The sequence below is a fragment of the Procambarus clarkii genome, chromosome 18, assembly GCF_040958095.1.
Source record: "Procambarus clarkii isolate CNS0578487 chromosome 18, FALCON_Pclarkii_2.0, whole genome shotgun sequence".
NCBI lineage: Eukaryota > Metazoa > Arthropoda > Malacostraca > Decapoda > Cambaridae > Procambarus > Procambarus clarkii.
In genome coordinates this window covers 36,343,333-36,368,061 of record NC_091167.1, presented here as the reverse complement: position 1 = coordinate 36,368,061, position 24,729 = coordinate 36,343,333, and the positions used below count along the sequence as shown (strand labels likewise).

General features: G+C 39.6%; 2 protein-coding genes and 1 non-coding gene across 3 annotated transcripts in view; all 3 read right to left on the bottom strand.

Moving 5' to 3' along the window:
- Positions 1-12,176, bottom strand: part of LOC123754607 (serine-rich adhesin for platelets-like) — a 14,262-nt gene extending 2,086 nt beyond the window's left edge. The window contains exons 1-2 of the mRNA XM_069326601.1: positions 12,082-12,176; positions 1-8,825 (exon numbers count right to left, since the gene is read on the bottom strand). The exon at positions 1-8,825 is cut by the window's left edge and continues 1,805 nt beyond it. Of these exons, the coding sequence (XP_069182702.1) occupies positions 1-8,825; positions 12,082-12,176 (8,920 nt within the window). The remainder of the gene's footprint in view (positions 8,826-12,081) is intronic.
- The window catches only part of LOC123754606 (protein SpAN-like), a 29,131-nt gene extending 4,633 nt beyond the window's left edge, over positions 1-24,498 (bottom strand). The window contains exons 1-9 of the mRNA XM_069326814.1: positions 24,433-24,498; positions 21,527-21,722; positions 20,340-20,539; positions 19,855-20,058; positions 17,438-17,564; positions 15,596-15,730; positions 14,897-14,980; positions 13,434-13,596; positions 12,698-12,850 (exon numbers count right to left, since the gene is read on the bottom strand). Of these exons, the coding sequence (XP_069182915.1) occupies positions 12,698-12,850; positions 13,434-13,596; positions 14,897-14,980; positions 15,596-15,730; positions 17,438-17,564; positions 19,855-20,058; positions 20,340-20,539; positions 21,527-21,722; positions 24,433-24,498 (1,328 nt within the window). The remainder of the gene's footprint in view (positions 1-12,697; positions 12,851-13,433; positions 13,597-14,896; positions 14,981-15,595; positions 15,731-17,437; positions 17,565-19,854; positions 20,059-20,339; positions 20,540-21,526; positions 21,723-24,432) is intronic.
- On the bottom strand, positions 23,109-23,181 carry TRNAK-CUU (transfer RNA lysine (anticodon CUU)). Its single transcript has one exon. It is a non-coding gene; the product is annotated as a tRNA-Lys (tRNA).
- Positions 24,499-24,729: the final 231 nt, after the last annotated feature.

Below are 24,729 nucleotides of genomic sequence, written 5' to 3'. Positions count from 1 at the left end.
TAGTTGCAGTAGTCCTAGTTCCAGTAGTTGCAGTAGTACTAGTTGCAGTAGTACTAGTTGCAGTAGTACTAGTTGCAGTAGTACTAGTTACAGTAGTGCTATTTGCAGTAGTACTTGTTACAATACTACAAGTTGCAGTAGTACTCGTTACAGTAGTACTAGTTACAGTACTCCTAGTGGCAGTAGCTGGAGTAGTACTAGTTAAAGTAGTACTAGTTACAGTACTAATAGTTGCAATATTACTAGTTGCAGTAGTACAAGTTACAGTACTACTAGTTGCAGTAGTATTAGTTACAGTGGTACTAGTTGCAGTAGTACTAGTTGCAGTAGTAATAGTTACAGTAGTACTAGTTGCAGTAGTACTACCTGCAGTAGTACTAGTTGCAGTAGTACTAGTTGCAGTAGTAATAGTTACAGTAGTACTAGTTGCAGTAGTATTAGTTGCAGTAGTATTAGATGCAGTAGTATTAGATGCAGTAGTACTAGTTACAGTAGTACTAGTTCCAGTAGTACTAGTTACAGTAGTACTAGTTGCAGTAGTACTAGTTACACTAGTACTAGTTACAGTAGTACTAGTTGCAGTGCTAATAGAAGCAGTAGTACTACCTGTAGTAGTACTAGTTAAAGTAGTACTAGTTGCATTAGTACTAGTTACAGTAGTACTAGTTACTGTAGTACTAGTTAAAGTAGTACTAGTTACAGGAGTACTAGTTGCAGTAGTACTAGTTACAGTAGCACTAGTTACAGTAGTACTAGTTGCAGTAGTATTAGATGCAATAGTACTAGTTGCAGTAGTACTTGTTACAGTAGTACTAGCTGCAGTAGTGCTAGTTACAGTAGTACTAGTTGTAGTAGTATTAGATGCAGTAGTAATAGTTACAGTAGTACTAGTTGCAGTAGTACTAGTTACAGTAGTACTAGTTGCTGTAGTATTAGATACAGTAGTACTAGTTGCAGTAGTACTAGTTACAGAAGTGCTAGTTGCAGTAGTAATAGTTGCACTAGTACTAGTTGCAGTAGTTGTAGTTGCAGTAGTGCTAGTTACAGTAGTCCTAGTTGCAGTAGTTACAGTAGTACTAGTTACAGTAGTATTAGTTACAGTAGTACTTGTTGCAGTAGTATTAGTTGCAGTAGTATTAAATGCAGTAGTACTAGTTACAGTAGTACTAGTTGCAGTAGTCCTAGTTGCAGTAGTTGCAGTAGTACTAGTTGCAGTAGTACTAGTTGCAGTAGTACTAGTTACAGTAGTACTAGTTGCAGTAGTACTAGTTACAGTAGTACTAGTAGCAGTAGTACCAGTTGCAGTAGTACTAGTTACAGTAGTACTAGTTGCAGTACTACTAATTAAAGTAGTACTAGTTGCAGTAGTACTAGTTACAGTAGTACTAGTTACAGTAGTACTAGCTGCAGTAGTACTAGCTGCAGTAGTTCTAGTTGCAGTAGTACTAGTTGCAGTAGTAATAGTTACAGTAGTACTAGTTGCAGTAGTATTAGATGCAGTAGTACTAGTTACAGTAGTACTAGTTGCAGTAGTAATAGTTGCACTAGTACTAGTTGAAGTAGTTGTAGTAGTACCGGTTGCAGTTTTACTAGTTTCAGTAGTACTAGGTACAGTAGTAATAGTTGCAGTAGTTGTAGTTGCAGTAGTGCTAGTTACAGTAGTCCTAGTTGCAGTAGTTACAGTAGTACTAGTTACAGTAGTACTAGTTACAGTAGTACTAGTTGCAGTAGTATTAGTTACAGTAGTACTATTTGCAGTAGTACTATTTGCAGTAGTACTAGTTGCAGTAGTACTAGTGGCAGTAGTACTAATTTCAGTAGTATTAGTTGCAGTAGCAATAGGTACAGTAGTATTATTTGCAGTAGTAATAGTTACAGAAGTACTAGTTGCAGTAGTACAAGGTGCAGTAGTTGCAATAGTACTAGTTGCAGTAGTACTAGTTGCAGTAGTACTAGTTGCAGTAGTACTAGTTGCAGTAGTACTAGTTGCAGTAGTACTAGTTGAAGTAGGTTCAGTAGTACTAGTTGCAGTAGTACTAGGTACAGTAGAACTAGTTGCAGTAGTAGTACTCTTAGAAGTAGTCCTAGATGCAGTAGAACTAGTTGCAGTAGAGCCATGTGCAGAAGTACTAGTTGCAATAAAACTAGTTGCAGTACTACTAGTTACAGTAGTACTAGTTACAGTAGTACTAGTTGCAGTAATACTAGTTACAGTAGTACTAGTAGCAGTAGTACTAGTTGCAGTAGTACTAGTTGCCGTAGTACTAGTGGCAGTAGTACTAGTTACAGTAGTACTAGTTGCAGTAGTACTAGTTACAGTAGTACTAGACACAGTAGTACTAATTGCAGTACTAATAGCAGCAGTAGTACTAGCTGCAGTAGTAATAGTTAAAGTAGTACTAGTTGCAGTAGTACTAGATACAGTAGTACTAGTTGCATTAGTACTAGTTACAGTAGTACCAGTTATAGTAGTACTAGTTAAAGTAGTACCAATTACAGTAGTACTAGTTGCAGTAGTGCTAGTTACAGTAGTACTAGTTACAGTAGTACTCGTTACAGTAGTACTAGTTACAGTAGCACTAGCTGCAGTATTATTAGATGCAGTAGTACTGGTTGCAGTAGTACTAGTTACAGTAGTACTAGTTACAGTAGTACTAGTTACATTAGTACTAGTTGCAGTAGTACTAGCTGCAGTAGTACTAGTTACAGTAGTACTAGTTACAGTAGTACTAGTTGCAGTAGTACTAGTTACAGTACTACTAGTTGCAGTAGTATTAGCTGCCGTAGTACTAAATGCAGTAGTACTAGCTGCAGTAGTACTAGTTGCAGTAGTACTAGTTAAAGTAGTACTAGTTGCAGTAGTACTAGTTACAGTAGTACTAGTTACAGTAGTACTAGCTGCAGTATTATTAGATGCAGTAGTACTGGTTGCAGTAGTACTAGTTACACTAGTACTAGTTACAGTAGTACTAGTTTCATTAGTACTAGTTGCAGTAGTACTAGCTGCAGTAGTACTAGTTACAGTAGTACTAGTTACAGTAGTACTAGTTGCAGTAGTACTAGTTACAGTACTACTAGTTGCAGTAGTATTAGCTGCAGTAGTACTAAATGCAGTAGTACTAGCTGCAGTAGTACTAGTTGCAGTAGTACTAGTTAAAGTAGTACTAGTTGCAGTAGTACTAGTTACAGTAGTACTAGTTACAGTAGTACTAGCTGCAGTAGTACTAGCTGCAGTAGTTCTAGTTACAGTAGTACTAGTTGCTGTAGCACTAGTTACAGTATTACTAGTTACAGAAGTATTAGATGCATTAGTACTAGTTGTAGTAGTTCTAGTTGAAGTAGTACTAGCTACAGTAGTACTAGTTGCAATAGTAATAGTTGCAGTAGTACTAGTTTCAGTAGTTGTAGTAGTATTAGTTACAGCAGTACTAATTGCAGTAGTACTTGTTACAGTAGTACTAGTTGCAGTAGTACTAGCTGCAGTAGTACTAGCTGCAGTAGGACTAGGTGCAGTAGTACTAGTTGCAGTAGGATTAGTTGCAGTAGTACTAGTTGCAGTAGTACTAGTTGCAGTAGTACTAGTTACAGTAGTAATAGTTACAGTAGTACTAGTTGCAATAGAACTAGTTGCAGTAGTACTAGTTACAGTAGCACTAGTTGCAGTAGCACTAGTTGCAGTAGTATTAGATGCAGTAGTACTTGTTGCAGTAGTACTAGTTGCAGTAGTACTAGTGGCAGTAGAACTAGTTACAGTAGTACCAGTTGCAGTAGTACTAGTTGCAGTAATACTAGTTACAGTAGTACTAGTTGCAATAGTACTAGTTGCAGTAGTACTAGTTGCAGTAGTACTAGTGGCAGTAGTACTAGTTACAGTAGTACTATTTGCAGTAGTACTAGTTACAGTAGTACTAGATACAGTACTACTAGTTGCAGTACTAATAGCAGCAGTAGTACTAGTTACAGTAGTACTAGTTGCAGTAATACTAGTTACAGTAGTACTAGTTGCAGTATTACTAGTTGCAGTAGTATTAAATGCAGTAGAATTAGTTGCAGTAGTACTAGTTACAGTAGTACTAGTGGCAGTAATACTAGTTACAGTTGTGCTAGTAGCAGTACTATTAGTTACGGTACTACTAGTTACAGTAGTGCTTGTTACAGTACTACTAGTGGCAATAATGCTAGTTGCAGTACTACTAGTTACAGTACTGCTAGTTGCAGTAGTACTAGTTACAGTAGTACTAGCTGCAGTAGTACTAGTTGCAGTAGTACTAGTTGCAGTAGTACTAGCTGCAGTTTTACTAGCTGCAGTAGTACTAGCTGCAATAGTACTAGTTGCAGTTGTACTAGTTACAATAGTACTAGTTGCAGTAGTACTAGTTACAGTAGTACTAGTTACAGTAGTACTAGTTGCAGTAGTACTAGCAGCAGTAGTACTAGCTGCAGTAGTACTAGTTACAGTAGTACTAGTTACATTAGTACTAGTTGCAGTAGTATTAGATGCAGTAGTACTAGTTGCAGTAGTACTAGTTGCAGTAGTACTAGTTAGAATAGTACTAGTTACAGTAGTAATAGTTGCAGTAGTACTAGTTGCAGAAGTTCTAGTAGTACTAGTTACAGCAGTACTAGTTGCAGTAGTGTTAGTTACAATAGTACTAGTTACAGTAGTACTAGTTGCAGTAGCACTAGCTGCAGTAGTACTAGTTGCAGTAGTACTATGTGCAGTAGTACTAGTTGCATTAGTAGTAGTTGCAGTAGTACTAGTTGCAGTAGTACTAGTTGCAGTAATACTAGTTGAAGTAGTACTAGTTGCAGTTGTACTAGTTACAGTAGTCCTAGTTGCAGTAGTTGCAGTTGTACTAGTTACAGTAGTCCTAGTTGCAGTAGTTGCAGTAGTACAAGTTACAGTAGTACTAGTTGCAGTAGTATTAGATGCAGTAGTTGCAGTAGTACTAGTTGCAAAAATACTAGCTGCAGTAATATTAGTTACAGTACTACGAGTGGCAATAATACTAGTTGCAGTAGTACTAGTTACAATACTACTAGTTGCAGTAGTACTAGCTGCAGTGGTACTAGCTGCAGTAGTACAAGCTACAATAGTTCTTGTTGCAGTAGTACTAGTTACAGTAGTACTAGTTACAGTAGTATTAGTTACAGTAGTACTAGTTACAGTAGTACTAGTTACAGTAGTACTAGTTGCAGTAGTATTTGATGCAGTAGTACTAGTTGCAGTAGTACTAGTTGCGGTAGTACTAGTTACAGTAGTACTAGTTTCAGTAGTAATAGTTGCAGTAGCACTAGTTGCAGTAGTTGTAGTAGTACTAGTTACAGTAGTGCTAGTTACAGTTGTACTTGTTACAGTAGTACTTGTTGCAGTAGTACTAGCTGCAGTAGTTCTAGCTGCAGTATTACTAGCTGCAGTAGTACTAGGTGCAGTAGTACTAGTTGCAGAAGTAGTAGTTGCAGTAGTATTAGTTGCAGTAGTACTAGTTGCAGTAGTACTAGTTACAGTAGTACTAGTTGAAGTAGTACTAGTTGCAGTAGTACTAATTGCAGTAGTTGCAGTAGAACTAGTTACAGTAGTACTAGTTACAGTAGTACTAGTTGCAGTAGTCCTAGTTGCAGTAGTACTAGTTGCAGTAGTACTAGTTACAGTACTACTAGTTGCAGTAGTACTAGTTTCAGTAGTACTGGTAACAGTAGTACCAGTTGCAGTAGTATTAGTTACAGTAGTACTAGTAGCAGTAGTACTAGTTACAGTAGTACTAGTTGCAGTAGTACTAGTTACAGTAGTACTAGTTGCAGTAGTGTTAGCTGCAGTAGTACTAAATGCAGTAGTACTAGTTGCAGTTGTACTAGTTGCAGTAGTTGAAGTATTTCTAGTTGCAGTAGTACTAGTTACAGTACTACTAGTTGCAATAATACTAGTTGCACTAGTACTAGTTACAGTACTACTAGTTGCAGTAGTACTAGTTACAGTAGTACTAGTAGCATTAGTACTAGTTGCAGTAGTATTAGTTACAGTTGTACTAGTTGCAGTAGTACTAGTTACAGTAGTACTAGTTCCAGTAGTACTAGTTACAGTAGTACTAGTTGCAGTAGTACTAGGTGCCGTAGTACAAGCTGCAGTAGTACTAGTTACAGTAGTACTAGTTGCAGTAGTACTAGTTACAGTAGTACTAGTTGCAACAGTAATAGTTGCAGTAGTACTAGTTGCAGTAGTTGTAGTAGTACTAGTTACAGCAGTACTAGTTGCAGTAGTACTAGTTACTGTAGTACTAGTTGCAGTAGTACTTGTTACAGTAGTACTAGTTACAGTAGTACTAGTTGCAGTAGTACTAGTTACAGTAGTACTAGCTGCAGTAGTACAAGCTGCAGTAAGACTTGGTGCAGTAGTACTAGTTGCAGTAGGATTAGTTGCAGTAGTACTAGTTGCAGTAGTAATAGTTCCATTAGTTGCAGTAGTACTAGTTGTAGTAGTTGCAGTTGTACTAGTTGCAGTAGTACTAGTTGTTGTAGTACTATTTGCAGTAGTACTAGTTGCAGTAGTTGCAGTAGTACTTGTTGCAGTAGTACTAGTTACAGTTTTACTCGTAGCTGTAGTACTAGTTACAGTACTACTAGTTGCAGAAGAACTAGTTACAGTAGTACTAGTTGCAGTAGAACTCGTTGCAGTAGTACTAGTTGCAGTATTACTAGTTGCAGTAGTACTAGTTGCAGTAGTACTAGTTACAGTAGTATTAGTTGCAGTAGTACTAGTTACAGTAGTACTAGTTGCAGTAGTACTAGTTACAGAAGTACTAGTTACAGTAGTGCTAGGTGCAATAGTTGCAGTTGTTGCAATAGAACTGGTTGCAGTAGTACTAATTGCAGTAATACTAGTTACAGTAGTACTAGTTGCTGTAGTATTAGTTGCAGTAGTACTAGTTGTAGTAGTACTAGTTGCAGTAGTACTAGTTGCAGTAGTACTAGTTACAGTAGTAATAGTTGCAGTAGTACTAGTTGCAGTAGTACTAGTTACAGTAGTGCTAGTTGCAGTAGTACTAGTTGCAGTAGTACTAGTTGCAGTAGTACTAGTTACAGTAGTAATAGTTACAGTAGTACTAGTTGCAGTAATACTAGTTACAGTAGTACTAGTTGCAGTAGTACTATTTGCAGTAGTACTAGTTACATTAGTAGTAGTTGCAGTAGTACCAGGTGTAGTAATACTAGTTAAAGAAGTACTAGTTGCAGTAGTACTAGTTGCAGTAGTACTAGTTGCAGTAGTACTAGGTGCAGTAGTTGCAGTAGTACTAGTTGCACTAATTGCAGTAGTACTAGTTCCAGTAATTGCAGAAGTACTCGTTACAGTAGTACTAGTTGCTGTATTACTTGTTGCAGTAGTACTAGTTACAGTAGTACTAGTGGCAGTAGTGGCAGTAGTACTATTTGCAGTAGTAATAGTAGCAGTAGTACTCGTTACAGTAGTAATAGTTGCAGTAGTACTCGTTACAGTAGTACTAGTTGCTGTATTACTTGGTGCAGTAGTACTAGTTACAGTAGTACTAGTTGCAGTAGTATTAGATGCAGTAGTACTAGTTGCAGTAGTACTAGGTGCAATAGTACTAGTTGCAGTAGTAGTGGTTGCAGTAGTTGCAGTAGTAGTACTAGTTGCAGTACTCCTATTTGCAGTAGTTGAAATAGAACTAGTTGCAGTAGTCTTAGTTGCAGTAGTTGCAGTTGTATTAGTTGCAGTAGTTGCATTAGTACTAGTTTCTGTAGTTGCAGTAGTACTAGTTGCAGTAGTTTCAGCAGTATTAGTTGCAGTACTTGCATTTGTACTAGTTGCAGTAGTTGCAATAGTACTAGTTTCAGTAGTACTAGTTGCAGTAGTTGCAGTAGTACTAGTTGCAATGGTAGCAACTCTGCTTGTAGTAGTAATTTCATTAGTTGTAGAAGTTGGAGCTGAGATGGCTGAAGTTGAAGCAGTATTTGCAGTAGTAAATGCGGTAATTTCTGTAGTTGCAATAGTAGTAACATTAGTTGCCGCATTGATAGTAGTTTTTTTAGTAGTAGTAGTATTGGTCGTAGTAGTTTCAGCTTTAGTACCATTAATTGCAGTAGTCGAAGCATTAATTGCAATTGCAGTATTAGTGGCAGAAGTAGTAGCAGCAGTAGTTTTAACACTATTTACACTAATAGTTGCTGTAGTTAAAATAGTAGTAAAAGTAGTTCCATTAACAAATTCAATATTTACACTAGTTGTAGAAGTAGCAGCGGTGCTGGTAGAAGTAGTTGGGGTGGTTGAAAAAATGGTCAAAGGTGAAGTGTTATTTCTAATAATAATAGTGGTAATTGATGTAGTATTAGTAGTAGAGGATGTAGTTGTAGTAATGGTTGATTTAGTAATTGAGGAGATAGTGGTAGTCGTAGAGGTGATGTTGGTTATAGTGATTAAAGAACTAATAGTGGTAATGGCTGAAGTTTTTGAAATTGCAGAGGTGGTTAGAGTAGTGACTGTTGATTTAGTAGTTTGGGAGGAAATGATAAGTGTGGTAGTAGTTGTTGTGGTAATAATTGAAGTTGTGGTGGCGGTAGAAGTTTTTGAAGGTGAAGTAGAAATCGGGGTAATGGTTATTGAATTAGTAGTCGCAGACGAAATGGTAGGTGTGGTAGTAGTTGTTGGGGCTCTTATTGTGGTTGTGGTGGTGGTAGACGTTTTTGATGTTAAAGTAGAAATTGGGGTAGTGAAAATGGGAGTAGTGGTGGAGATGGTGGTAGTAGTTGGTGAGGTCTTTGATGTGGTTTGAGTTTTGGTGATGGTAGGAGTGGTTGCGGTGGTGGTGACCCTGTAAACATTTAGAAGTTATTTACATGAATCACGAGTCGTTGCTAAACATGTGACTCACTGTATACACAGATGACAGTATAAATAAATTAGAACACAGTCCCTCATAATAACAAGACTGAAATAAGATATACAAATAAATTTGTATTTGAATAATTCACATTGACATTAGTCATACTAAACAGTCTTATGCTTCAGTCACTGCTCTTATGTAAGTTATAAGCAGAAGTAAGTACATCCCCCCATCTACTTAAATTTCATTTAAAAGTGTTGAAGTGCATCTTTCTTCCCTCTTAAACAAATCTCAGCTATTTAATTCATCCAGTAACATCATCCTGCTCTCATACGTGTGGTAACCTTGAAGAGTGAATCAAATTTGGGTGGATGATTCTCAGTACCCTAAGTAGGTCATACCCACATCAAAGGCAGTTACAACCAATCTTAGAGGTCGATAAATTATATGTCTATCCTCCTCGGACCGGGACAAAACTCCTTTCATAAGAGGCATAAGTGTGTTTGGCTGTGTCTGTCAGTTATTGCTTTTTTTCCAAACAACGTTTATCTAACAGTGCTAGCCAATGAGAGTTTCTGTGAAAAGACAAAAAATATAAGTTGCCAGTAAATGTATATTTAAGTTAGTGTTATAAGTTTTAAACCATAGTTACAAATAGGACCTTTTAACGTCAATAAATTCTTTTTCTTTATCACTCATAACATAAGCGGCCATTCAGTAACGTGACCAGAAGAGCTTATTTTAGAGGTACAATCTTTACGACACTTACCTTACTAATAATAATGTGAGAATAGTTTGAATTTCCTCAGTATCAATCTTTCTCTTCACTTATTATGTCGATATACATTGGACTTTGTTTTTCAACCATTTTAGATAGAAATAAAGACAGAATAATATTATTAATTTTATTAAAATAGATTTGCGCATACATATATGTATATATAAACATTTACAGCTATTCTTGAGCACTAACCTGGCACACAAAGGATCTCATATTCCCACGGAGTGCACGGAATGGGCAGTTTTGGTCATATAGATAGTTATACACTACACAATTTAATATTTCTTCCATCTCTAGTTAATCAATTCAGTATAAGTAATAGTTTTTAAAGGGGAAAAGAAAGAAGTGATGATAGGATCTACCATGGAACAAACCAGCCAACTCTCATTAAGTCAGGTAATCTTCCTTACACATGTGATTTGTGCTGCCTCTCAACTTAGACTGGCTTGAAGAAACATGACTACGACCCCCATCTCTCCAGTATAGTGGTCAGTGGTTCATCTTAAGGATTTATAATCCATAATCCCTAAGTAATTCATAATCTAATTGCTTATTGTATTGGCAGACGAAATCTGCTTACTTATATGTTATAGCGATAAGACATATCTATGTGTTAATTAACATAAGAAGTTGTTTTCAATTTCTACGGATGCGAGAGACAGGCAGAGTTTGTTCCTCTATCGTCTTCGGTCGTAGACAGACATACCTTGACCCCCAGTTACCTGCGCGAGGAAATGTCGCTCCCGGCTCCTGGGAATCAAGATATTGATGGGAATTAATGAGAGAATTAAAACGTATATTCCCTCACAAAACCCTCCTACCATCATTAAGTATGCTGAAGGACACCATTAGCACAAATAATCATATCGTTTACACTATATATATATATATTTCCTTCACTCCGTGGGAGAACTGAGACCATATGTGTTCAAAGGTTATTTCTTACAAATAGTCGTAAATAAATATATATAAAACCCAAAGTCAATAAAATTAACATGAATACTCAATGTTTTATTCTTCCTTAAAAAAAATCTGAAAAAGTAGTCATAATAAAATCGACAAAATAAGTTTAAAGTGAATCAATGCTCTAGAAATATATACATTTCCCACTTATTATAAGGTGTTTCTATTGCAGAACGAATTGTACTAATATCAGTTTGTTTACTGAATAGGTGCTGTTGTGTTTTTACTTTGTAAGCATAAACCCACAAACACACACACACACACTCACACAGACATAGGGGTAAGGGTCTGGTAGCTGAGCAGACAGCGCGCAGCACTCGTAATTCTGTGGCCTGGGTTCGATTCCTGGACCAGGCAGAAACAAATGGGCAAAGTTTATTTCACCCTGATGCCCCTGTTACCTAGCAGTAAATAAGTACCTGGGAGTTAAACAGCTGTTACAGAGCTGCTTCCTGTGTGTGTGTGTGTGTGTGTGTGTGTGTGTGTGTGTGTGTGTGTGTGTGTGTGTGTGTGTGTGTGTGTGTGTGTGTGTGTGTGTGTGTGTGTGTGTGTGTGTGTGTGTGTGTGTGGAAAAAAATTAGTTGGTCAGTAGTTAGTAACAGTTGATTGATTGACAGTTGAGAGGCGGGCCGAAAGAGCAGAGCTCAACCCCCGCAAGCACAACTTGGTGAATACAACTAGGTGAATACTCACCCACACAAACACGCACAGTGTCTTCGCATGGAATTCTTACACCTAAACGAGAATAACAGAAGCAGTAATTTTACGCCTGTTTACGTAAGATCACATTTACTCTCCTGCATCTTGGAAACCGATGAACTGATAGCACACGTATATAGAAAACACTTACCTTGTCCTGCTAATCAAGGCTATCATCTGCACGACTCAATGTCTCTAAGACCGAGGATGACAACATTGGATGAACTGAGATATAAAAAAATCGTGTTTTAAGGCTATTGAGCTGTGACCTTAACAACAATTTACATAAACATTTAACGTGATTAGTAGTAGTAGTAGCAGGCATCCATCAGTCTCAGGAAACTATGGTGTTGCGTTCTGGTTGTCGGTCTGGAGTGGCCTCACCAGGGCGCAAAGCCAGGGTAGGTTGATATGGAGGATAAGCTGTTACCCAGGCAGCAGGTCCCCCCCTCCCTCTCCACGGCGCCGAAAGTCTCCAATGGAAAGGCAAACGCCAATACGATTGGTTCCAGCGCCGTCGCAGGAACTGTGAGTTCCGGGGTTGACCTCGAAGTTGGTGAAAAAAGGCACAGGGACTCCTAACCTGGAGACCACCGTGACCGTAGCCGGAGAAGAACCACACCATCAAGGGTATGAATTGCCCCAGCCTCCTGAAGCAGAGCCTGGGCCGCACGAGCCCCAGGAGGTGGACGTCCCGGTCCTGCACCTACGGGTTTCAGACAGAAATCGTCACAGCCCCCCCTCACACCCGAGGCCGGCCTCTTTCAGGACCAAGCAAAAGGAGGCTGGGGCAGTTCATACCCTTGATGGGGTGGTTCTTCTCCGGCCACGTCCATGGCGGCCTCCGGGTAGTTACCCGTATTAACAATACGGGTATTAGACGAATGGGAGAGCATCTAGGAAAAGAGGTACAGAAGCTTGAGCTCCAACTGCAGACAGGTGGTAACTGTGTGAACGGTTGAAGAGAAAAGTGGGGTGGATGAACACTATGGGTAATTACAATAGATCGATGAGTGAAAGAGAGATAGCAAAGAAAGTCCGTTGAGCTTAAACTCAACCTTGACTTAAAATTGCTGCCTTACACGGTATATTTATTAAAAAAAATGGCTCCACAAAGTTGAAAAATGTTGAATACATATAACGAGAAAACAACCGTATCATATGATGCAACACTTCAACCCGTCCGCCCTGATCTCTCAGTACTTAGAATCAATCCCCATATTCTTCCCCGTGATGATCATAAATGCCGCCCCACGTAAACCAACCCGACGCTTGGCGTGAAAATGACACCCACCACTCGGCACCAAAATCGTAACCCTCTCAGGTCCAAAATAGGATGGACCTCAGTGGGGTTGGGAACATAGCCAACACATACACTAGGACGAACAGGGTACCACTCTACTATTAAGAGTCTCACCTGCAACCGGGGATACGCACGAAGCTCACACTAGCCGACCATCCTCTGAAACTGTTCGTCAGAGTTTTAAAGAAGAGAACTATCACACTTGTTGTGGATGTGAATACTTGGCCTGGCGCAATATCCTTCCCGCAGAATCTGAAAATTAATAAAAATCGTCAATACCTCGAAGTTTTCACACCAGGTAATGTCCTCTGAAGTCCTCGAATTAGGTAACTATCCTGGTAGCCAGGTGAGAGTTGCTCTACAAGTTTCACAGGAAACTGCATATAGTTTTTACCATGAACGACACTGTAGCATTGAATGCTCTTATTCAAAATCTGCCATCAAATTTACATAGATTATTATTCGTAGTAACCGATTATTATTAATCGAGAAGCTAAACACATGTTGATGAAATAGGTTAAGAGAAATAAGCTTGAGGAACCCTACAATTTGAGGTTCTTTAACTTGAGTAAATAAAGGCCATAGAGATCATGAAGTATCAACAAAACATACAAAATATTGAAAAAATGTCTTCAACAAAATACTGAGGTCATTATATGCTCATGAAACATAAATTGCATTGTAAAAAAAATATTATTTATACATGCTACATGTGAATATAGATCTCCATTTTTTTTTCAATAATATATTAGGCTTCTCTACAACGTTATTAAATTCAATCATGTTTTCGTGACTCCATCTCATTTATCTTTCTTTACCCATTTACCCTCCAGACTGTAAATCAGCTTACATATCACCGCTGCTAAGGCCATTGGTTGTAATCTCGAGGAAGTCTAAGGAACATCTGAAGGCGTCGAAGCAGTAGGGATTCTTTCCAGGAAGTCTAAAGCTGATGAAAGTGACTTGAGGAGAGTAACACTCTGGGGCTTGGATCACGTGTGTGCATGCCATGCCTGTGGAGCAGAAAATTGGTCATTCACCGAGATTACTGCCAGCATTACCTTTAGCACCGCTGGGTAAAGGATGGGGAACCCCAGCGTTCCTGAGTCTCTCTATGCCTCTACCTATCTGCATCTATTATCTATGAAGCTATCTCTGTCGAGCTATCTCTCTATCTAGCTATATTTATGCCTCGTCCCTCTCGTCCTCACCATCCTTTCCATCGTCCTCTATATCCCCTACCGTCGTCCTCCAGTCCCCGTCCCCTCCCTCCTGCTTACCTTAAAAAGCACTGAATGTATATATGGGTCTCTGATGCAAAGCATCAGAGACCCATATATTTTTCTTCTTTCCTTTCTTCTTTCTTTTGCATTAATAATTCAGTAACAATTACATTTTTGCAGTAACACTTGACGTTAATCACACACCATGACTCCATGAAAATGGCCTAAGGGTGGCTATAATTTTTACTTTGAGAAATATTAGCAATTATAAGGATTAATATTTCATTAACCGAGCAAATTTGGGTTAGCCTAGTGTCAGGTGTCTAGCCTCCAACTTTGGACAAACAGGCAGACTGACATGTAAACAAGGAGTTAGAACTCCTACCTTTTTTAAGTTAATATATTGCCCATCCTCTTGTTTAGATAGTACTTATTATAACGATGTGGACCAGCGTACATATATGAATGTAATGGATAGTTAGAAAGTAGAAGTTGGTACTATTGATTAGGGAAAACCCACATAAGGTTTTGTATCTATGTTACTAATAAAATTAACCTAACCTAACTGTCTTAGGATTCATGAATGCTATCTGAGGCCTAGTATATTAACATGTGCTGTACTAGGCCTAGGAATATTTGAGTTTGGTTTTAAGCTTTATTTGTTCAGGACTCCATATAGTGAACACTATTAACCTCTACTATATAATGGTCAATTACGTCAGTATATGTAAGATGTCCAACATAGTTACAAAAAGTACTATCTAAGCAAGAAGATCTGCTGTAATATATATGGTGTAGTGAAACGTATCTTATACTTTGTCCAATATATAGTTATCTGCATAGTTTACATACCATCTAATGAATGATGATAATTTAAGAACTGTTTATAATTGTCAATTTCTAATAGGTGTTTGTTTTAGTGAAGACAACCCTTACATAATATTATCCATCAATATTTACCACATAGAGTGAAGGAAAAATAAAAAAAAAAGTCAAAATGGTTGTGAACATTGGTTCTGTTTAAAATCAAAACCAATGCAACACTGCAGAAACTTCTGAAGCTTCGTGTTTCCACTGGCAGAAAACTCACCTGCTGGGTACTTATTAGGAAAATTGGGAGAGGTAATGGTTCCGGGCGTGGTAATGACACGGGAGCACTTGGAGAGTTGCACATCTGCCACAAAATACATATATTTCGTTACTTACAGTATATATATTGTATATATATAGTATATAATTAGTTTATACTGCTTATCTTTGTGGCTAATAACTTGAAGGGTTTGTTTTACTTGCTTGTTTTATGGTTCTAGTTAGTAAATATTTTGTTGTTAGTTTGTCGTGACTCGTGATCTGTGGCGTGAAGGCCATTCTGATGTGTGTTGTTTTTGTCTTGGTTACTGACTCGTGATAGTATAAGTATTTCTTAGAAAATATCAAGCTGATCATTTTATAAGTGAAGCATCACCGTCAATGAAATACAACCAGTGTGTTTGTAGTCAGTTTATCAATAATGATCATTTATTGAAATTAAAATGTGTTTACATTTAGGTTAGTAACAATTCCATCTTCCTAAATAATATATAAAGCTTCCATTATATGTTCGCCTATTTTAATTAGTAATTCCTGAGAGCTAAGATAGATAGGATCACCGAACACTGTGATCATAGTTCATACCTCTTAAAATAGTTCATAGTTATAGTTCTTAGAAACAAGTTACTAACGAAAGCTGTCCTAGTCAAGAATTCCGAACCATATGAGCACATTGATGTTAATGATGTCGTCGTCTTACCGTGATATCCACCAGTAACGGTCTCACACAGGGTGCCAGAAGTGCCAGGAGGACACACACACGAACAGTTGGCACCAAGGTAGCCCCCGTTCTGACACGGGTCAGAGGCCAGATGACACTTTATTATCCAATTATCTGTAAGCAGGTCAGGTTACAAATGTAAATTATATTCACGTCACTCAAAGGATGTGCAAATTTCCAGAAATTCATGGTGTGTTTAGTCTGTTAGCTTTACTCCTACTTTAAAATTAAAGGTAGATTATATATTTTTTCTTCTTAGCTAAAATAACTTATTATCATTCTTATTGCTCGAAACGCTGGGCGTATTAGTGGCTTTGGGCATAATATGTACTAGCTCTATCTAGAAATCAAACATTCTGTTTGTATCTCATCCAGTTAATATGCAATAAGTGGTATGTGGTTCACTTCTTAATGTATATCCCTTAATAATGTCTTAAAAGAAATCATCAGAATCAGGAATATAATAATAAAATTTACATACAATATGTCACCCATGTAAGTTGAAATAACTCGAATATAAGTAACGTTTCATTGTTAATATAACTCATATTAGTATAATTATAATTTGCTATAAAAATCATGCTCTATTTAGCCTCACTCTCGTCATTCTAATATTATGCTATGTTTTGAAAATATAAGTCTCACGCTTTAACTGTAAACTACATGTTTTTACTGCTGTACACCTGCTCGCTCTAACCACATCTGAAATGATTTGTGTAAATTAGTTCGGAATGAGGTTACTATATCTATATACAAATCACACAGCTTGATTATCAATCCCGTATTTATGTAATTTATCACAATACCAATAAATATATATTGCGGTGAATTAATAAATTTAAGTGAGCAAAACCCACACATCTGAAAATAAGGTAACGACGTTTCGATCCGTCCTGGACCATTATCAAGTTGTGTTAGAAAGCGTGGTTGATGGATTAAGGAAGATTAAGCCACCACAAGAGGTGGCACGGGCATGAGTAGCCCGTAGGTGGTAGAAGTTTGGGGTGAATGGGGTCTTTGGTCGTGTAACATCTTAAAGTGTCTATAGGTCTCTGAGGAAGTGTTGTAGTTTGTTGCCATAGATTCAGCTACTTGGAGCTAAAAGTTCCATGTAGAACGGGCTATGGTGAGCCTGTAGTGGACTTACCTGGCACGGGAGCGGGGGCTGTATCTGCCGAGAAAGAGTGCCGGAGAAGATCAATTTATAAGATAAGAATGTGAGGTGAAAGGAGAGAAAGTTGAAGTATATAATAGAAATCAAAGTATACCAATGTAAGGTGAAAGAAGAAAATATATAAGTATACCACAGGAGTTAATAGCATTAAAGAAAACTGCAAAGGGCCTATTGCTGAAAAGTAAAAGGTGAAATAGAGACAAAAGAGATAGCAACATAGAAATAAAAGAAAAAAAGGAGTAGCTGAGGGTCTAACACTAAATCAGCTCAGTTTTATTATTGTTAGAGCATTTACCGGAGCAGGCATAAATGTTACATGTCTAGTGTGGATAATAATTTATTTTCAGTTGGATGTCACTGGCTATGGCTCGTTATGTCTGAGGAAAGAGGTCCTTCATATCATCAAATTTTGAAACCACAACATAAGGTGATTAAATGTAGACAGATACACACACACACACACACACACACACACACACACACACACACACACACACACACACACACACACACACACACACACACACACACACACACACACACACACACACACACACACACACACAAACCCTAAAGGTCCCAGGGTGTAGTCAACACCACACACCAATAAAGAAGTACCATGACAAAGACAACAGCCACACACTCACCTGTACACTTATACATTCTATTAGCCAGCAGCTTGTCGCGGTGAGAGAGACCATCTCGCTGGCCTATGAGTCCCTGGTAGAGGGGGTTGATGGTGCCGATGGTCCGCTTCCCGTTGACTGTGAAGGACTGCCAGATATGTATCAGAGAGTCACCTCCAGCATATATACACGCCAAGTTTATGCAAATGCAAATATAACAGTTATAACTCGATATATTCTAATAACTATATAAAAAATAGCAATATATATATATATATATTATATATATATATATATATATATATATATATATATATATATATATATATATAAATATATATATATATATATATATATATATATATATATATATATATATATATATATATATATATATATATATATATATATATATATATATATATGAATGTGTGTGTGTGTGTGTGTGTGTGTGTGTGTGTGTGTGTGTGTGTGTGTGTGTGTGTGAGTGTACTCACCTAGTTGTGTTTGCGGGGGTTGAGCTCTGGCTCTTTGGTCCCGCCTCTCAACCGTCAATCAACAGGTGTACAGATTCATGAGCCTATCGGGCTCTGTCATATCTACACTTGAAACTGTGTATGGAGTCAGCCTCCACCACATCACTTCCTAATGCATTCCATTTGTCAACCACTCTGACACTAAAAAAGTTCTTTCTAATATCTCTGTGGCTCATTTGGGCACTCAGTTTCCACCTGTGTCCCCTTGTGCGTGTTCCCCTTGTGTTAAATAGACTGTCTTTATCTACCCTATCAATCCCCTTCAGAATCTTGAATGTGGTGATCATGTCCCCCCTAACTCTTCTGTCTTCCAGCGAAGTGAGGTTTAATTCCCGTAGTCTCTCCTCGTAGCTCATACCTCTCAGCTCGGGTACTAGTCTGGTGGCAAACCTTTGAACCTTTTCCAGTTTAGTCTTATCCTTGACTAGATATGGACTCCATGCTGGGGCTGCATACTCCAGGATTGGCCTGACATATGTGGTATACAAAGTTCTGAATGATTCTTTACACAAGTTTCTGAATGCCGTTCGTATGTTGGCCAGCCTGGCATATGCCGCTGATGTTATCCGCTTGATATGTGCTGCAGGAGACAGGTCTGGCGTGATATCAACCCCCAAGTCTTTTTCCTTCTCTGACTCCTGAAGAATTTCCTCTCCCAGATGATACCTTGTATCTGGCCTCCTGCTCCCTACACCTATCTTCATTACATTACATTTGGTTGGGTTAAACTCTAACAACCATTTGTTCGACCATTCCTTCAGCTTGTCTTTCAGTGTGTGTGTGTGTGTGTGTGTGTGTGTGTGTGTGTGTGTGTGTGTGTGTGTGTGTGTGTGTGTGTGTGTGTGTGTGTGTGTGTGTGTGTATTTACCTAGTTGTGCTTGCGGGGGTTGAGCTCTGGCTCTTTGGTCCCGCCTCTCAACTGTCAATCAACTGATATACAGGTTTCTGAGACTATTGGGCTCAATCATACCTACATTTGAAACTGTGTATGGAGTCTGCCTCCACCACATCACTACTTAATGCATTTCATTTGTTAACTACTCTGACACTGACAAAATTCTTTCTAACGTCTCTGTGGCTCATTTGGGCACTAAGTTTCCACCTGTGTCCCCTTGTTCGTGTTCCGCCCGTGCTAAGGAGTTTGTCTATATCCCCCCTGTCAATTCCCCGGAGAATTTTGTAGGTGGTTATCATGTCTCCCCTTACTCTCCTGTTTTCCAGGGACTGGAGGTTCAGCTCCTTTAGTCTTTCCTTGTAGCTCATACCCTTCAGTTCCGGGACGAGTCTGGTGTCATACCCCTGAATCTTCTCTAACTTTGTCTTGTTTTTAACTAGGTATGGACTCAAGGCTGGAGCTGCATATTCCATATTCCTGCACACACACACACATATATTGTGTGTGTGTGTGTGTGTGCGTGTGTGTGTGTGTGTGTACTCACCTAGTTGTACTCACCTAGTTGTGCTTGCGGGGGTTGAGCTCTGGCTCTTTGGTCCCGCCTCTCAACTGTCAATCAACAGGTGTACAGGTTCCTGAGCCTATTGGGCTCTATCATATCTACACTTGAAACTGTGTATGGAGTCAGCCTCCATACACTTTGTGTGTGTGTGTGTGTGTGTGTGTGTGTGTGTGTGTGTGTGTGTGTGTGTGTGTGTGTGTGTGTGTGTGTGTGTGTGTGTGTGTGTGTGTGTGTGCATTTTGTTATATCATAGTAAAAGTAAAATACACCATAGAAAATATATCTTTGCCTGAGCACTTTCGTATTCATCAACACATCATCATCATCAGAATCTTACTGATGTATTGAGGAGCACGAAAGGGCGCTTGCACATAATCTTCATGTATATGAAGTTCTGGCAGTGTATGGAGAACAAATTCGATAGAAGTGCCCTCTAACTTCTAACCCTGGGACCGGAGTGCATAATTGAAGTTAAATCGTATGGTACGTCGAAGTTGGTCGCCGGCTCCTCCGGAAGCACTTCAAACCGTCTCAACATGCTGGGAACGGTGTTTTCTGCGTTGATACGAACGTAATCGTCTCGGTCGGCGCGGGAATGCTGAGGAATGAGGCCCAAGATGTGGCCAATTTGGTGAACCATTGAGCCAAGCTGGATGGAAATATAGATATGCATGAATTGCGCGAAGACTGTGATGAAACAGATTACTTTGAGAAATGCTGTACTAGAGCGCCAGCAATAACCATGAACGAGAAAATAGTTTATAAATGCACCAGAATGAATTCACGTAATTATGTAGCAAAAAGAGAAAAAATACTTAACATCACATATGACAATTTCAGGAATTATTAATTATTTTGTATCGGAAAGAACTCTTATTGTGTGGAGAGTATGAGGTAGGGACAATCTAGCGCACGAAGAACTTCACATACTTCCAGACAGCTTGCACCAATGGAGACTTCAAGAGTTGTAGGCGAGATGCTGGCGACATTAGGACAGCACCCGGCCTTTGCTCTGAGCTTCAGGTGAGGCTGTGAAGTGGTGGTGCTGCTGTTGATCTCCTTGAACTGTACGCAGGTGTGAAGCATCCAGTGCTTCATGCCGGCAACCATTGAACTTCTGTAGGATGAACCTGCACCACACGCGTCCTTTTTTAATATATTGATAATGTAGTTTCATAAAATAACGAACGTAATTTAAAAGTGCATATTTAAATTATTAAAAAAATAGATGCTCTTTGTTTAGTATTGCTAAATTTCAGAATACGTTTAATAGTTCCAAAATATTATAAAAAGCATATAAATATTTTTTTGTTTACAAATCCTAGCAGTGCATTGAAAGTTTAAAAATGTATGTACATTGTTACTTTGTTCGGGGAGGGAGGGGGAAACATTTGTATTTCGAATAGCAATGTGGTATATGCAGAGTGATGATCTTATGTTGTCATAAACGAATACCTAATGCAAGATTGTCCCCAAGATTGTCACTAATGTCTCTGAGAGAGAACTCTATCAACATCAGAGACCCGAGACTGTTCAACACGCTTCCACTACACATAAGGGGCATAACTGGCTGACCCCTCACAGTGTTCAAGAGAGAACTGGATAAGCACCTCCAAAGGATACCTGATCAACCAGGCTGTGATACATACGTCAGGCTGCGAGCAGCTGCGTCAAACAGCCTGGTTGACCAGTCTAGCAACGAGGAGGCCTGGTCGACGACCGGGCCGCGGGGACGCTAAGTCCCGGAAACACTTTAAGGTATCCCGAGCCCTTAACAGTCGCCAGGGAACAGATCTCAAGCCCCTGACTGCTGTCAAGGAACAGAAACACAGCCTCTGGTTACCTCCAGGGAACTATCTACCAAGACTTACAACTACTCGCCTACTCACTTACCTTTTGCCCCGACCATTGCAGCTGACTATAATTTACTAAACGCTACTTTGTCATTATATAACACATGAAAAACATATTTCCCCACATTGCCAAAATACTATAATATAGTTATATGAATTTATTGAGTAATTCCACCTATCAGTGGCGTTAGGTGGAACAAATCCCTACCTACACCTGAGTGATGAACTGTTCACAGTGTTATTTCATGCGAAGTTTTGACGTACCTGGACTCATGAATATATATGGTATAATTGGAGGGCCATTGGGTGATTGCCGCCAGCGGTTCATAGAGGCATCTATAAAATGCCTCACGCTAATTCCTCCACACTGTACAACCGTTGTCTTCCTGCAGCTGTCGAAGAGTTTGTCTTGTTTGTCGTGTTTCTCCAGGTCGAGGGCAGCTCGCTTCCAGTCCTCGTTCTGGGGAGGGAGAGTTTTGGCCAGCTCATTAAATAAACTACACAGTATATGATTTCCCAGTTGCACTTACCAAAGTGTACTTACCTACGCTTACTTCCCTAATTATTACTCAATCGTACTTTCCGAATTTTCCATGCAGAATCCACCTTTATGTCTTGGCTATTCTGATGTTGATCATATAATCAAATTACTTCAGATCCTCAATTTTGTTTAAACCTTCATGCTTCTATGACTGGGAATAGTGCCAGAAGCAACTATTTTGTTTAATTCCAATTTTTCACTTCCTTCGCACAATATAAATGTTTGTCTTCCTTCTTTGAACTCTTTAGCTATAAGTTCCTTTAAAAATCATATGTCATGACTATATCCCCCACAATCTTTGCTTTTCATCAGTATTGTATGGTCAAGCTCCATTTAGGTTTTTGCTCCCAAACAAAATATCATAGACGCTAAAAGGTAGCTCAAACGATTAAGGCAGCGTCTGGGATCTTCTCGGTCGTAGGTTCGAACCCTCGTCACGGCCCTTGAGGATTTGCTCATTGCATAATCACTTTTGTTTTATATTCAACTTTTCTTCGCTAAAAGAAGAACTTCTAGACTGCTGAAATAGGGCTAATGAGGCACCAGTGAACAGGAAAGGAAGGGGTTAAGATCCACTATAAAAGAAACCAGTTTCAATACCAAGTGTTTCAAACATGATCCAAAATTACGATCCCCAGGCGCAATCCCTTCGCCTCTGAATGGATGACGCCTGAGGTTCGTAGTTCTAATGACCAGGGTTCGATTCCCGGCGGAGGCAGAAACAAATGGGCAGAGTTTCTTTCTTCCTGAGTCCAACCACTTGGGCTGGACGGTAGATACAGTCTCGATTAATGCAGGTTGCATTCAATCTCCGACCGTCCAAGTGGTTGGGCACCATTCCTTTCCCCCTCACCGTCCCATCCCAAATCCTTATCCTGACCCCTTTAAAGTGCTATATAGGCGTAATAGCTTGATGCTTTCCCCTGATAATTCCCTCCCTCCTGATGCCCATGTTCACCTAGCAGTAAATGGGTTCCTGGGAGTTAGTCAGCTGTCACGGGCTGCTTCCTGGGGTGTGTGTGTGTGTGTGTGTGTGTGTGTGTGTGTGTGTGTGTGTGTGTGTGTGTGTGTGTGTGTGTGTGTTTACTCACCTAGTTGTACTCACCTAGTTGTGTTTGCGGGGGTTGAGCTCTGGCTCTTTGGTCCCGCCTCTCAACCGTCAATCAACAGGTGTACAGATTCATGAGCCTATGTGTGTGTGTGTGTGTGTGTGTGTGTGTGTGTGTACTCACCTATTTGTGCTTGCGGGTGTTGAGCTCTGACTCTTTGGTCTTGCCTCTCAACCGTCAATCAACAAAAATCAACCGCCCAACGTGGGGCTCGAACCCACGACCCCGAGATTAAGAGTCTCGTGCTCTACCGACTGAGCTAGCCGGGCCATTATATTTGTGTGTGTGTGTGTGTGTGTGTGTGTGTGTGTGTGTGTGTGTGTGTGTGTGTGTGTGTGTGTGTGTGTGTGTGTGTGTGTGTGTGTGTGTGTCTGTGTGTGTGTCTGTGTGTGTGTGTGTTTACTAGTTGTGTGTGTGTGTGTGTGTGTGTGTGTGTGTGTGTGTGTGTCTGTGTGTGTGTGTGTTTACTAGTTGTGTTTTTAGTTGTTTTTACGGGGGTTGAGCTTTGCTCTTTCGGCCCGCCTCTCAACTGTCAATCAACTGTTTACTAACTACTTTTTTTTTTTTCTCCCACACCACACACACACCCCAGGAAGCAGCCCGTGACAGCTGACTAACTCCCAGGTACCTATTTACTGCTAGGTAACAGGGGCACTTAGGGTGAAAGAAACTTTGCCCATTTGTTTCTGCCTCGTGCGGGAATCGAACCCGCGCCACAGAATTACGAGTCCTGCGCGCTATCCACCAGGCTACGAGGCCCCTATGTGTGTGTGTGTGTGTGTGTGTGTGTGTGTGTGTGTGTGTGTGTGTGTGTGTGTGTGTGTGTGTGTGTGTGTGTGTGTGTGTGTGTGTGTGTGTGTGGTGTGGAAAAAAAAGTAGTTAGTAAACAGTTGATTGACAGTTGAGAGGTGGGCCGAAAGAGCAAAGCTCAACCCCCACAAACACAAATAGGTGAATACAATTAGGTGAATACACACACACACACAGAAGACAGAAGAGTTAGAGGGGGACATGATCACCACATAAAAGATTCTCAGAGGAATCTATAGGGTAAATAAAGACAGATTATTTACCACAAGGGGCACACGCACTAGGGGGAGACAAGTGGAAATTGTGTGCCCAAATGAGCCATAGAGACGTTAGAATGATTTTTTTCAGTATCAGAGTAGTAGACAAATGGAATGCATTAGAAAGTTATGTGGTGGAGGCTGACTCCATACACAGCTTCAAGTGTAGATATGATAGAGACATATGTACTATCTCTCTTCCTCTTACCTTAAACTTTTTCCAGTCTTAATTATTCTTAATAAACCAAGCAAATATATATCTCTAGATAGTGCAGAGAGTATATACCAAAACGTGAGTGAGATTATTAGACCGGCCTTGTTGGAGATTATACCTGACAACCATAATCCGTTGTCAAGGGATTAAGCCCCCTGACAACGCCACGGGGATTGTCCCTATCCCTATCCCCCCTGCCCCTCCCAAAGGTGGGAGAGGATGGGGAGAGGGTAAGTTACCTCAGCATGAGAGTCCACAGCCACCAGACTGGCCACAGCCAGACACCACAACACTAAAGGGACCATGTTGACACTCTCACAGCTGATTTGAAACTGTAGCTAGGAGCAACTCTCTCTCCCTCCAATCACCGACGACTTAATGAGGTGAATAGCTAATTTGTTCCTGCTCCCACAAGGAAGTATTATTGGATAATTTATTTCAGAGTTCGTGTTATTTGAAGGCTTCAGTATTTGCTTCGTTTCACAAAGAGCAAATATTAAAGTGTTGATAGAAATGCAGTTTTTCATCCTTGAAAA